This window comes from Cucurbita pepo, chromosome 16 (assembly GCF_057944985.1).
Source record: "Cucurbita pepo subsp. pepo isolate OVF chromosome 16, ASM5794498v1, whole genome shotgun sequence".
NCBI lineage: Eukaryota > Viridiplantae > Streptophyta > Magnoliopsida > Cucurbitales > Cucurbitaceae > Cucurbita > Cucurbita pepo.
Genome location: NC_141813.1, coordinates 9,709,870 through 9,724,197, shown reverse-complemented (window position 1 = coordinate 9,724,197; position 14,328 = coordinate 9,709,870). Strand labels below are relative to the sequence as shown.

The following is a 14,328-nucleotide window of genomic DNA, read 5'->3' as shown; positions in this document are numbered from 1 at the left end:
GATAACTCTTCTTGTCATTCTTCTGAGCTCTCTCAGGTTGTGCAGTTCCTTGATGGCTTCTTCTTTTGTCACCGTTTTTATATACACGTTTGGTAGATGGCTTATTATTGCTCCGACTTTCACTTGTGTAGACTGCTTCTTTTCACCCTTCAATGTGATGTCTCCCATTTGTTTAGTCATGGCTTCTTGGCTAGCTAACAAGTTTTCAAATTCTACAAGTGATGGTTGAGTGGGTCATTCTTGTACAACAATAATGAAGCTTCTATATTCTGGTCGCAATCCGTGGATAATGATCCTCTTCATTCGATCTTCTCCAATTGCAGACTTCGGTTCTAGTTTAGGAATCTCTCGGAAAATCGTCTTGACTTTGTGGAAGTACTGAACAATCTTCATGTCACGTTGTGAAATTGATAATAGCTCGTTCTCTAGAAGTTGTAGCCTCTTATCGTTCTTCTTTGAGGACAACATCACGAACGTGTCCCATGCTTCTTTCAGTGTCTTGTCATCCTAAATGTGTTTTAACATCTCTTCTCCGATTGTGGTCTTCAGAGCAACATTGCTTTGCCTGCTTTGATTCTCCATTTGCGCAAGGCACCGTTAGAATCATCCTCTAGTGGCGTAGTTTCACTCCCGCCAACAACCTCCCAAAGGTCCTGTCCTTGTAAATAGGACATCATCATGTTGCCCACATGTGTGTAGTTGTTATTGTTGAGTTTCTTGATTCCTCCTACGATTTGGAAGTCACTCATCGTGTTGGCAGCACCTCAATAGTACCAAACAAGTCTTTAACACAAAACTTGCAGAGTCACCGACTACTCACAACACAAAGAAACTCACTCACTAATAATCTCCAGAAGTCGTTTCTGATGTGAAAAATCAAACAACGCTGCAACCACAGAGCATACTAAGAATTTCAAGAGATCAGACAACCTACACTAACCTCGCTCTGATACCAGATTGTTGAACACAACTTTCTGTGGGAAACACTCGCACTCTTTATTAACACCAAACGAGAAGAGAGTACAAGACACTTGTTAGAATACTATTACTTTGTATTGTTTTGGATTTCTTGGGATAAAAAACTAAGTAGGGTGGAGGGTATAGTATACCCTCATCTAACAAATCTAAATATTTCCTAAAATATCTACATCTTCCTAAAATACCTAGGTATCTCTGATAAAATCTCTACTAAAATAAATATACAATGGGCTCGTACAATTATTGGGTTTGACACTATTGGGCTAGTGATGATATTTTAACATGTCTTTCACTCGTTTAGAGTGCTTCATCTTCACCCTTTAATGTGACGCCTCCCAATTGTTTAGCCATGACTTCTTGACTGGCTAACAAGTTTTTGAACTCTATAAGTGATGGTGGAGTGAGCTATCCTTTGTTAGATAAAAAGCTATGGTTTTTCTTTATTTAGGTTATTCACACATTTCCTTAAACTTAGTAGTTGACTTTTGTTTTTAGGTTATGTGAATTGTTTTTAGGTTATCTCAATTAACGCTTCATGTACAATAGAAGAGCCTATTTTTAGTTGGCCATCTTTAGTCGGGTAGAATGGAAGAGCCTAATTTTATAGCTTTAGAATGTATTTTGTTTTAAATAGTCAAATTAAATGAGAAACAGAAGCCCCTTGTTTTTCAGCAACGAATCCCAAAGCTTCCGTAGTCTCTCTTTGTGTTATTTTCTTCAGCTTTTCTGATCTTCTCCCCAACAATTTCTTCGGCAATTTTTCTTCGTCAAGGATTTCTTCACGAGGCGAATTGCTCAGTCAAAGATAACAAAATTTTAAATTCAAGTTAATTAGCTCAATCGGTTAGAACGCTAACCTAACAGCGCACAGGTCTCGGGTTCAAGGAGAAGAAAATGTGCACCCAAGCGCAAAAAAATATACACATTGTAAGGTAGAAGAAAATGAAAATCAAGTTGTTTTAAGTGGTTGATAGGACGACATCCAAGAAGGTCCATCTTGAGCACAAGTCTCCAAAGCACGAAAAAATATACACATTGTTGTTTTAAGTGATTGATAGGAAGACATCCAAGAATAACTAAGGTATTACTGCATGCTATAAGCAATAGGTAAGATGTCATCATAGTCTCGGTTACCCTATTTCCACTTGGCCGATTAGGGGAGTGTACGTCGTCTTTGGCCGATTAAGGGGAGTGTAATCATCCATGAATGATGCCCAGATTAGCGGCACCATACTTCCACTTCATACGAGGTCCACATGGCCTTTATTTTAAATACTTCTTTTCTTTTTTAGGGCACCACTCTAGAGGACCACATGTTTCACGTTTTGTAAGATTAAAAAATATAAATCTGGATTGAATAAATGAGAGGGAACAATGTGACGTGTTTGATGTTCACTTTCTAACTACGGAGGAAAAAAAAAAAAAACAAAAATTAAGAAAGTTGGAGTACAAAAGGCAACCTTAGATCAACATTGTTTAAGCCAAAATTGAGCAACAGAAGGCAATAATGGAGGTTTTGGAGGTCTGCAATATCACTCCCTCTCCTTCCCCGCCAACTTCCTTCTCTCTTCCGCTCACTTTCTTCGATCTTGTCCAATTTCTATCCCCACCCACCGAGCGTATTCTCTTCTACTCCCTGCCTCGCTTCGATTCAATTCTCCAAACCCTCAAACATTCTCTCTCTCTCACACTCTCCCATTTCCTCCCTCTGGCTGGCAACCTCGTTTGGCCCCATCACTCTCAACACCCCTTTATTCTATACAACCCTGGCGACTCTGTTTCCCTCACTATTGCTAAAACAGATGCTGACTTCCACCATCTCTCTTCAAATCATGTCCGGAAGGCAAAGGAATCCCATTTCCTCGTACCCCAACTCCCAACATCCCACACCATTGCTCCAACCATGTCTCTTCAAATCACTCTATTCCCCAAAAGTGGATTCTCCATTGGCATCGTAACCAACCATGTGGTTGTTGATGGGAAAACATCCACCATGTTCTTGAAATCATGGGCTTCCATTTGTAGTACACTCAATTGTACTACTAATAATAATAATAATCTCCCCACCTTGCCATCTGAGTTGACACCATGTTTTGACCGAACAGCTGCAAGGGATCCAAATGGGTTGCAAAGATTATACGTTAAGTATTTTGGAATGTTCGTTCGTCAACACAAAATACTTGGACTTACCCCAAAAAGGGTCATCTCAAACGATGTGGTGTATGCCACATTTGAGCTTACACGCATTGACATAGAGAAGTTAAGGAGAAAAGTAGCAACAAATTCTACATCCACTCGTCATTTAACAACTTTTGTATTGACATTCTCCCTTATCTCGACGTGCATCGTCAAAGCGGAGCGAATTGAACCGAAAAGTAAGATTGCTTTGTTCTTCGCTATGGATATGCGGCCCCGTATGGGAGCTCTAGGGGGTCTCAATTATTTTGGTAATGGTGTGAGTACGTTGGGAGTGTTTTTGGAAGCGAAGGAATTGGAGGAAGAAAATGGGATGGCAATGGTTGCAAACAAGATTAGTGATAGAATAATGGAGATAGAGAGAAGTGTGAAGGAGAATAAAGTAGTGGAAATGGTGGAAGAGATTTTAGGTGGATGGGAGAGAGAGATGCCCATATCTAAAATGATTGGAGTGGGAGGATCGCCAAGGTTTGGAGTATATGAGATTGACTTCGGGTGGGGAAATAGTAAGAAAGTGGAGATGGCTTCGATGGACCCAAATGGGACTTTTTCTATGACGGAGAGTAGAAATGGGAATGGAGGAGTGGAAGTTGGAATTGCTTTGCCTAATGATGTTATGAATGTTTTCTCTTCTTTGTTCTATGAGGAAGTCAAAGAATAGTGTTTCATAAATGGTTTAATCAAGCCACCAATTATGTGTTACTTTTCATGTTCTTTCATTGCCTATTTGATATGTTAAGTTTAGATGTGGACTCTCCTTCTTTTCTCTATTGCTCTCACATGAGTTCGAGATGAACTTAGAGGTGAAATTAAGACGAGTGAAATCGTTTTTGTTAAGAATATTCCAAATAGTATCGAAAGAATAGTTTATATGAAGTTTGGAATAAGTTTTTTGATAAACTATTGATTCACTACTTATATATTTGAATGAGTGTTGGTCATGTTGATGCACCCTCTATGATATGATAACTTTACTTACTTTTTACTTTTAAAAGTGAAGACTATCTCTAGAAACTAACACGAGTGTTCTTAGCATACTTTGTCCTTACTCACCGTGCATTCTAGAAGAATTCTTAGAAAGTCACCCAATATAGAATTACTCTAAGCAAAGCACGTTTAACTATGAATTTGTTCCTATAATTGAGTCACTGAAAAGGAGAGTGCACGGTAACAACTCTACTTTTCTACTAAGATAAAGGAGCTACTACATGCATGACATAACTGTAAAGTGTGAAATACTTCATTTAAAATAGTTCATAAATGATTTCATGGACTTAGGCCGTTTGAAGATAAAATCCTTAAAACAAAACAGCAGAAATTTAATTAAATAAAGAGAAGAATAACAGAATACTTTGATCTAACCTAATGGCTACAAAATAAACGTAAATGTAAGAGTCGTGATGCCACCATCATACGTACAGATGTGACTTACCTTTACCTAAAATGTAAGAGTAGCAGATGGCTTGAGTATTTTTATAAAATACTCATTAAGTACCTTTACTATTTGGATCAGAAAATGCAAACACATGCAACATGGTGGGACCAATCCTTTTAACATAGCATGGCCTTAAGTAACTTCCCAGTCTGGGCATGGTAAGCTCGCATAACCCCTAGGTCTGGCTCATCATGGTGAGTGCTAGCTTGCTCGTCATCCATTAGGGCAACCCACAGGCCATGAAGTCGCCCGAGGTTGTGGGACGTTACCCCTTGGTACATGTCAGCTCCACTAGGTACCCACATGATCAACGACCTCCCATAGGACAGATCCTCTGTGGAGGGTAGCCACTGACTACCTGCATGATCAATGCCCTACCATAGAACAGATCCACCATGCAGGGTAATAACAATCAAAGAAAACTATAGTAGCAACAAATTCTTCCCCCAAAAACTTTCGTTACCAAAAGTTGTTTATTCTTGGAATAGCTCGGAGTAGGACTTCTTCATGTCATCTTCGTTTTCCCAAATCGCCTCGTCGTCCCGATGGTTTTTCCACAGGGCCTTAACCAAAGGAATCACCTTATTTTGCAACTGTTTCACATCATGAGCCAGTATCCTAATAAGTTCCTCCTCATAAGACACACCCTCTCGGAGAGGAGTGACTCATGTTCTATGATGTACATAGGATTGAAAGTGTACTTTTACGGCATTGGGGCATGGAACTCGTTATGTACGCCACATGCTTTATCCTCTCTAGGATTTTGGAGGGGCCTATGAATCTTGAACTCTACCATCCTTCTTGTAACTCCTGGGCTACAACGAGAATTAATTCTCTTCATTCTCCCGTTTAAGACGAACTTTCAAAATTTTATTAAAGAACTTAGAGGTCGAATTTGAGGATATGGTAGATGAGAATAATACTCAGAACAATTCCAAAAACCTAGAAAATTTTAGTATGATGATCTTGATGTGTTTTCGTACCCTTTTTGTGAAGGAATCCGACTCGAATAGCGTCGGAAGGAGTTTTGATAAGCCTCCAAGAACGGTAAGAAAATTTAAACCCGAATGTTTGAGCACGATTATATTCTTTTCCGACGAAACTCCAATGATTCTGACACTATTTCCTCACACTACCGCTACGGTTCATCCTCTGGTGGTTTGTAACAACAATTCCACGGCACTCCTACGTTCCCAAATCATTTCTTCCTCTCCGATGTCTCTCTCGAATTTTCGTTTCACCTCTCGATTTGCGTATCAAAATGAGGGAGCATTTGAGATGGTTGTATGAACGAGGGGTATGAGAGAGAGTTGGTTGGATGAAGGTCCCACGTAACCTAATTTAGGAAATAATCATGAATTTATAATCAAAAAATATTATCACTTTCATCCGGAGGTCTTTTGGGGAAGCCCAAAGCACATCACGAGAGCTTATGCTCAAAGTGAACAATTTAATATCATTATAAAGAGTAATGATCATTTAAGAGTCAGTTATTGATTAAAACCTCGCCATTTTGGACTCATTTGAAAATTTATTTCCCTTTTTTTATTTATTGAATTTAATTTTTTTAAACTTTCTTTAATCATCTTATTCTCAGAAGGTTGTCGGTACAACAGACAGACTTTCAATTCTCTTTAAACTTTTCTTAATCATTTTATTCTCAAAATGGTTCTGAGTCAGATATGGTCTCAATTCTTTAACACGATAATTGTCCTTGCAAGGGGGTTTTTAGTAAATTTACACCAAATAGAGTAAATTTAAGTGAAAACAAAAACAAATTATTTTGGAAGGTTTTGATAAGTTGTTGTGTTTGGATGAAACTTGCCAAGAACTGCGCAACTGCCCACGATCGACCTTTTTAATAATTATTTATAGTTTCAATATAAATTGTCCCTTATAAAAAAAATAGATTTTTTTTATTATTATTATTATTATTTTTTATAATTTAGTCAAAGGTGTCAACAGCTGGCAACATGACGTGGACAATGCTTAATTTCACATGTATGCATGTTCTTCCACTTCTCATCTCCTTTGTCAATCCTATTTTTTCAACAATATTACTCTTCAAACTTTTTTTTCAAAATTTTTAAAATATCCTTAAATTTAAAATATTATATAAATAGAAATTGTTTCGTTAAAAAATACTTTTGAACTTTTTCACTTTTTTAAAAACTTCAAAATATATATCTAAAAATGTAAGGATATTAATGTTAGTTTTGAAAGCATACTAACTGTCCTCTATATATAAAATCGTCCTTTATATATTTAGTATGCTTTTAAAACTAACATTAATATACTCACATGTTTAGAAAAAAAAAAAATTAAAAGTAATATATATATTTTTTATATTTATGGTAATAACTTTTTTTTAACTTTTTTTTTAACTTTTTTTTTTCTTAATTTTTATAAAGGTTAAAACGGTTGATATCATTATTAAAATTTCATGGGTATTTTTTAAATTATAGTAATAATAGTAACCATGTTTTTTTAATTTTTTAAAATAGTTGGAGGGTGATAATGAAATAATTTTTTTTTTTTTTTTTTCATTAATTTTGACCTAAATTAATTGAAATGAAGTATTAAAAAAATGAGTTGATTTTCCTGGTTTATTATTTAAATATGAGAAGTGAGAAGATATGGATGAAAATTGGGAGGACCAATCAAAATCTGTGGTGGAAGTCTCCATCTTTAAACAACAAGACCTGCATCTCTCCAAGAAGAACCAGGAAGAACAAAAATGGTGACCAAAATCAGTGACGAGACTGAGATTCCGGCGCCGGCGGCCAAAGTTTGGGCGCTTTATGGCACCATTCACTTTGCTGATTTCCTCCAACTTCACCTCCCCAATATCATCAACAACGTCCAGCTCCTTGAAGGCGATGGCGGCCAAGGAACTCTTGTCCTTGTCACTTTTGCTCCCGGTGAGTACATTACTCGTTTACTACTCGATCTTTCCAGTATCGATTCTGATAAGTTCTTATCACAGTTAAAATGACTTCTGTCGTGTTCAAAATTATTTATACTATATTCTTAACCGACCCAAATTAATTTTGATTCATATCTTAAGTTAGTTTAGATAAAATTATTTAATTATCGTGCATTACACTAAAGAGATTCAAGATTTTATTTTTGAAGAATTATTTTGGAAAAATTATAGTTTGACCCGATTTGAATTAGATTATATTTGAGTTTTTGATAAACGAATGAATGAAAGAATCGTCCTCTTGGTCTAATTTCTTTGTTTTCATTCTTTTCAATTATAAAACAAATAGTTCGGGGCAAAACACCCTAATACGAGCTTAAACGAAAGAAATGTCATAGTTTAGAGTCGAGATGTATAATTTAGTCTAACGATAAGAAATTTTGATACCGTACAGATTTAGGAGGTATGAGATACAAAGAGAAGTTCGTGAAAATAGACAATGAAAAGCGTATAAAAATAGCGGAGATGGTGGAAGGAGGGTACCTGGATCTTGGGTTCACTGTTTACAGGTTTTGTTTTGAGATAATTGAGAAGGATGAAGAGAGTTGCATTGTGAAATCATCGGTGGAGTATGAGTTGAAGGAAGAAGCTGCTGCAAATGTTTCATTAGCCAGTGTTCAACCTTTGATAGCCATAGCTCAAGCTGCCAAGAGCTATTTCCTCAATGCCCAACAGCCCACGGATGCATAATATCATTCATGGATCTCACTTTGCTGTGTGTTTAATTTTCAATAATGGAGGATTCCAAACTTGTGATGAAGTTTCTTTTCGTGGATTGATCAAATAATAATCTTCATTTGTAACTGCACGGTCTTTGATACTCATCAATGGCCGAGCTTAGAGATGTATGATTTCTGGATGTTTAGTGTGTTTGGAATAACTTTTAAAAAATTTCTCTAAGCATGAATGCGTTTGATAACTGTTTTGTTCTTTATTTTCTGTTCTTCCAAATTAGCGTGGATAATTACAATAATCATCGTGGAAAAAGTAAAATTTTTCCAACACGTGTTTGATAAATCTCAATGACTTAATAAACACAAAAACGAAAGATTAAAGACTCGTTCGAAACTTTTTAAAACTCAAGGACTTCTTGTATATAACTAAAAGTTTATAGATACTAAACACTTTTTAAAGCAAAGAACTAAACAGACAAACTTAAAATTCAAGAACTAATCGGGTAATTTAATCTTTCCCTACCATTTTTCTTTCTTTACTACGAATAGTAGGAGTTGTACTCGCCATGTGAAATGATGAATGATGAAGGACGCATCTTTAGTTATAAATAGCCATCGAACTCGCATCATAATCATGTAAGAGATGTTTGAGAGTAAGTTTAGGATAGTTAATATAATATTGTTAGGTTCAAAATTACTCTCAAACATGTCTTTAATGGCTCGAAATCAATTTTGATGATATGAAAGTCAGTGATAACAATTTCATCGAACTAAAAGTTTCACTCACATTTCCGGTACAGAGAAACATGACTCCTAAACATCCATAGGCAATGGGTTTATTCCTTTACAATGGCATGTCGTTTCACCTATAAGACCCCTCTAAGGATAAGAACAAGATTTACTTGATTCAGGTGAACATCCAGAAGATCCAACTATTTCATTTTGATTTCTTGACTTTGAGCAAGATTTCTAGATAAATAACAGCTTAGATATTGAGTTTTTTTAAAGAAAAATATGCTTACAAGTTTTACACCAGAACATCCCAGAGGGTTGCTGTCTCAGTCCACAGCCATGGCTTCCAGGCCTCCACTAGCATCGTCCACACCAATCTTGTTCTCCTCAGCTGTGATTCTCATTTCTTCCATTAAACTCTTCTGTTCATCCTCTATGGTGTTTTGCAACTCATCCACCTGCACCAATATCAGTTGAGGATTTCAAGTTTGTACGTAATCACAGCAAGACAACAGTTATTTAGACACAATACTACTGCTCGTATAGGACAATCTTCAAACAAACAGAGATTTTTTAGTTGTGACTACAATTTCTAGAGCTTTAAAAGGCCTCGCTATGTCCCATGGCCCCAATCATAAGCTCCTTCTTCCTCTAAAAGAATATTAATGAAAAAACATACACACACAGTATATATATAAAATGTTAATTCAGATTAAAGTATATATACGTTGTCACAGCCCAAGGCCACCGTTAGCAGATATTGTCCTCTTTGGGCTTTCCTTTTCAGACTTCCCCTCAAGGTTTTTAAAACGCGTTTGCTAGGGAGAGGTTTTTACACCCTTATAAAAAATGTTTCGTTCTCCTCCCTAACTGACGAGGGATCTCACATATGTATTGGTTTAAGTAATTTCCAATACGAAAGATGAATCAGCCAGATTGAACTCGTAAACTATCAGCTGTTGCTTTCGCTCCTTCACTCCGGCTCAATCACTCAATCACTTGTCTGAAAAAAGAAAGGAATTCCTTGCTCGACTAGTCAAGATTAAAGTACTTTTACACCTCCTTTAATAAATAAGGCCAGCAAGGTCATATCGTCTTTGGTTCCGGCAATAGAATAGTTTTAGCTTGAATTTACTACTCTCATGTAAAGGTGAACAAGAATGAATCAAGAGAAGAGTCTTGTCTTTCGATTTTTTTTTTTATTAATTTCCTATTTCGTTTCAATAGGGAAGTTAAAAACACATACAGACATTTCCCTGGAAACTACCAACCAAGCACTACACCACAATTTACTCTATTCCCCCAAAACAAATTATTGATAAACAACTCTTTTCCTTAAATTCAGGAGAAGCAGGGTGAATTTTGCTTTCTACTTGGTATTTTCTAGGCAGTCTCTAGTTGAATGTGAAACCCTTCGATCAAATGGCAGTGACAGAACGTTTTAACCCTACGAGGGAACAATGTAATAGATTCTTGAATGGCTAATAGTGGACCGTTAGATCTCTTACAAAGTGGCTGCAGCAATAACTCTTGAATAGATGCATTTAAAGGTATTTCATCTTGCTCAGAACCTCGTGGTAGACAAATGCTTCATGAAAATCCTCAGTTGGAAACTAAAGCATGCATGGGATAGTGGCTAGGAGAAAGAAGTGCCTTGTTGAAGATTTGATTCTAATGCAAATCAAGATAAAGCCTCCTTTTTTTTTCTTTTAATAAGAAACAGGTTGTATTGCCATCACCAGAAGCATTGAGATAGGATTGTTACAAAAGCATTCTATATTCCTATGACATCACCAGAAGCATGCAAATCAAGATAAAGCCTCCTTTTTTTTTTCTTTTAATAAGAAACAGGTTGTATTGCCATCACCAGAAGCATTGAGATGGGATTGTTACAAAAGCATTCTATATTCGTATGACATCACCAGAAGCATGAAGTTGTACATTGCTACAAAAAATGTTGTACCTTATTTTATGAGAAACAAATACCTTCATTTCATTGGATGAGGTGAACTTACAAAGAGGGGGAAAATGCCAAAAGGATATACAAAAAACTATGCCAATATGTCAGAGAAGTAAGGTTGTAGTCCCAAATATATGGGGAGAATTTACACCAAGTGAAATCGAATGTTATTGTTTTTATGGTATAGGAAGCTTTTGTTGATAAAGACGCACAAGACCTCCTTTTCCTTGCTGAAAGGATGACCCATGAAGCTCATTTCTAAAAGAGTGATTGTGTCATTTGCAAAATCAGTGTAAAGATTGAAGGCCTAAAATATTTTAACCCGGAACGGCTTGGCAAAATGGTAGATTTTCACTGTGAGTCTTCTAGACAAACCCAATAGCCATAAGCACGCTGTTTAAGAAGGTTTCATAGGTAGATTTGGTCTCATTGAAAGTCCTGTGATTTCTCTACAACCATAGATTCCAAAGCAAGGCTTTCACTATATTTATCTAAATCGTTTGTTCTTCATTCATGAAGGGATTCCTCTCCAAAAGACGGAATACTAAAAGTTACTTCTTTATCAAATCAAATTTTCCTACCATCTCAGCACCTAACAACTTCTTTTGATTGAGTTATTAATCCCCTATTTATTATTAAGGGATACGGAATTCATAACATAAGGTAGGTCAACACCCCCTTTCTTGCTTGAACTCAGCCAATAAAAAATCCTTCAATTCGAAAAAGACAATAATAGAAGAAATCCTACTTTCAGACATTATCTTAATGGGTAATTATATGTAATGATCCATAAATGCAGTTTAATTGGATCTACAAACGTATTAAAATCCGAGCATAGAATTCTTTCTATAAATCTTTGTACTAGAATTGACGACCAACCACTACGAATATTAGAGTAAACTAGCAAAACTCTAATAGAACCATTCTCATTCTTCCTTAAATGAGCCAAAGATTGGGGGTTCAAGCACTGATCCCATATACATCTCAATCTTCTTCGTGCAACAATCAGTCTAAGAATCCCTGAACAATTCAAAAGTGAAAAAATGGCGGTGGGGGAGAATCCAAGGTCTAAACTAATGAATCATCAAACAAAGAGACCAAAATTTTCATTTTAAGAGTACAATTAAAGAATATAACTAAGAAAACAATGCTAAGAGACCAAAATTTTCATTTTAAGAGTACAATTAAAGAATATAACTAAGAAAACAATGCTGAAGGAAACATACCACATGCAACAGAAGTGCAAATTGTTTCTTGCGAAGCTCCAGCATCCTTGAACTAGCTGTGTTCTCCGCATCAAGTGCCGCAATCTCTTTCTCTAACTCCACAATAGTCTTTTGTGTCACAGACCTGGGTGGCTGTGCTGCTACAAGTTTCCTAATTGCCTCACACTCCTCCTTGTGTTGCCTCTCAATTTTGCTTTCTTCAAGCTGCTTCTTAAGATCTTCAATATCATCCTGAGCTAACAAAATTTGTCTGTTTATCTCATCCTTAAACTCATGGAAACTCTCCTTTTCCCTAATATTTGCATCCACAACTGCTTTACTCTTCAGCAAAGGAATTTCAAACGTGGATAGCTCTTGTAAGAAAGCTCTGGAAAGCTTCTCACAATCATCATGATTACTCCCATCCTTTTCAATCTCAAGAACAAAGGAAGTGAACTTCTTCTGGAGCTTCTTCAATGGAGGTTCCCCCCTTGTGGTCGTTGTACGGGTGAGAAGCCTGTGTTTTATAATAACATCATCTTCGAGTGGCCCAAAAGCATAACTTGCTGCCACTGCTTCCCCTCGGGTGGAGACTTTCCTCCCTCTCACCGACATAATCTACTTCTCACTCAGATCCTGGAACACAAATGCTGAAGAATAAGAACTTACAAATTGAAATGGAGAACCAACAGCAAGTTAGAATCGAAGAAGAAGAAGAAGGTGACTCTTTCTGCTAGATTTCTAGGTCTACAGAAACAGTGTCAATGGAAGATGAAGAAAAAGCGAAATTGAACCGAAAAAGAAATCGATGGAGAGAAAATGAACAGATGATAATGAAGAGACTACCGATAATTTAAATCGCAGAGAGAGGGAGAGAGGGAGAGAGGGAGAGAGAGACGTACTTGAGATCGGAAGCCATAGCTGGTTATGCCATTGTTCTGCAACTCTAGGGCTACCCCATTCCAATGGGGGAATCTCTAAACCCTGATTTTATCAAGATCGGGTCTGGATCGTTCCAAAATATTCAGTTTCACGAGATTTACAATAGACACATCTCACTGAATCCAATTTATGTTGCTCCTGATGGTGCTCGTTGCTCGAATTGGATCGGGTTATGACATTTTTTAGAACTATTTATGTTGAGCCCATCCCAACTAGGGCGGGGAATCTCTAAACCCTGATTTCAACAAGATCGAGTCTGAATCGTTCCAAAATATCCGACTTCACGAGATTTACAATGGGCACATCTCACTGAATCCAATTTATGTTGCTTCTGATGGTGCTCGTCGCTCGAATTGGGTCGGGTTATGACATTTTTTAGAACTATTTATGTTGAGCTCATTCCAATCAGGACGGGGAATCTCTAAACCCTGATTTCAACAAGATCTGGTCTGAATCTCTAAACCCTGATTTCAACAAGATCTGGTCTGAAGCGTTCCAAAATATCCGACAGATTTACAATAGACACATCTCACAAAATATCCGACAGATTTACAATAGACACATCTCACTCAATTCAATGAATTCAATTTATGTTGTTTCTAATGGTGCTCGTTGCTCGAATTGGGTCGGGTTATATTTTTTAGAACTATTTATGTTGCTTCTAATAATGCTCGTTGCTCGAATTGGATCGGGTTATGACATTTTTTTAGAACTATTTTAATTTTTTTCAATTATCGAATGCAAATAACTCTTATTAAATAATGACTTCATTCAATTTAAAATTTTATTTATAATAAAAATAAATATTAATTAAAAATTATTTTTTAAGAGGGTGAAGAATAAATAATCAAAATTATTAAATTAAATTATATATATAATTATATTTGACGTAAAAATGTATATTTTTAAAATTAATAATAAAATTGAGTCCATAAATAACTAAATACACAAAGTTTTTCATTTATTTGAATTCAACAAATAAACCAAACCCAAACCGAGTAGGATTGGGTTCATTTAATTTTTTTTGGATAATCAAGTTTTTTGAACACCCGATCACTTTTTCAAATATTTATACATAATTATCCTAATTTCATTATAAAGATTAATTTCAAATATTATAAAAAGTAGTACCGTATAAAATATAAAATTGTGTTAAAATGATATGATAGAAAGCAACGTCTTTACCGATCCATCTCTCAAGACCTGATCTTACTGGTAAGTAC

At 36.1% G+C, this 14,328-nt stretch overlaps 2 protein-coding genes and 1 pseudogene across 2 annotated transcripts; 2 read left to right on the top strand and 1 right to left on the bottom strand.

Moving 5' to 3' along the window:
- Window positions 1–2,470: 2,470 nt before the first annotated feature.
- LOC111785426 (malonyl-CoA:anthocyanidin 5-O-glucoside-6''-O-malonyltransferase pseudogene) lies at window positions 2,471–4,061 on the top strand (annotated as a pseudogene).
- A 3,185-nt stretch (window positions 4,062–7,246) lies between these two features.
- LOC111776991 (norbelladine synthase) lies at window positions 7,247–8,495 on the top strand. Its single transcript, XM_023656421.2, has 2 exons — window positions 7,247–7,530; window positions 7,987–8,495. The coding sequence occupies exons 1-2, from the start codon at window positions 7,347–7,349 to the stop codon at window positions 8,280–8,282; spliced, it is 480 nt and encodes a 159-aa protein (XP_023512189.2). The 5' UTR covers window positions 7,247–7,346; the 3' UTR covers window positions 8,283–8,495.
- A 657-nt stretch (window positions 8,496–9,152) lies between these two features.
- Window positions 9,153–13,224, bottom strand: LOC111777820 (THO complex subunit 7A). Its single transcript, XM_023657540.2, has 3 exons — window positions 13,066–13,224; window positions 12,185–12,799; window positions 9,153–9,456 (listed from the first exon to the last, which is right to left on the bottom strand). The coding sequence occupies exons 2-3, from the start codon at window positions 12,776–12,778 to the stop codon at window positions 9,325–9,327; spliced, it is 726 nt and encodes a 241-aa protein (XP_023513308.2). The 5' UTR covers window positions 12,779–12,799; window positions 13,066–13,224; the 3' UTR covers window positions 9,153–9,324.
- Window positions 13,225–14,328: the final 1,104 nt, after the last annotated feature.

Excerpts from the sequence above, each read along its gene's own strand:
- LOC111777820 (XM_023657540.2), bottom strand. The coding sequence starts at position 12,778 with ATGTCGGTGAGAGGGAGGAAAGTCTCCACCCGAGGGGAAGCAGTGGCA. Across the intron at positions 9,457-12,184 it reads TTGCACTTCTGTTGCATGTG|GTGGATGAGTTGCAAAACAC; the intron begins GTATGTTTCCTT and ends ATATTGGTGCAG.
- LOC111776991 (XM_023656421.2), top strand. The coding sequence starts at position 7,347 with ATGGTGACCAAAATCAGTGACGAGACTGAGATTCCGGCGCCGGCGGCC. Across the intron at positions 7,531-7,986 it reads CCTTGTCACTTTTGCTCCCG|ATTTAGGAGGTATGAGATAC; the intron begins GTGAGTACATTA and ends GATACCGTACAG.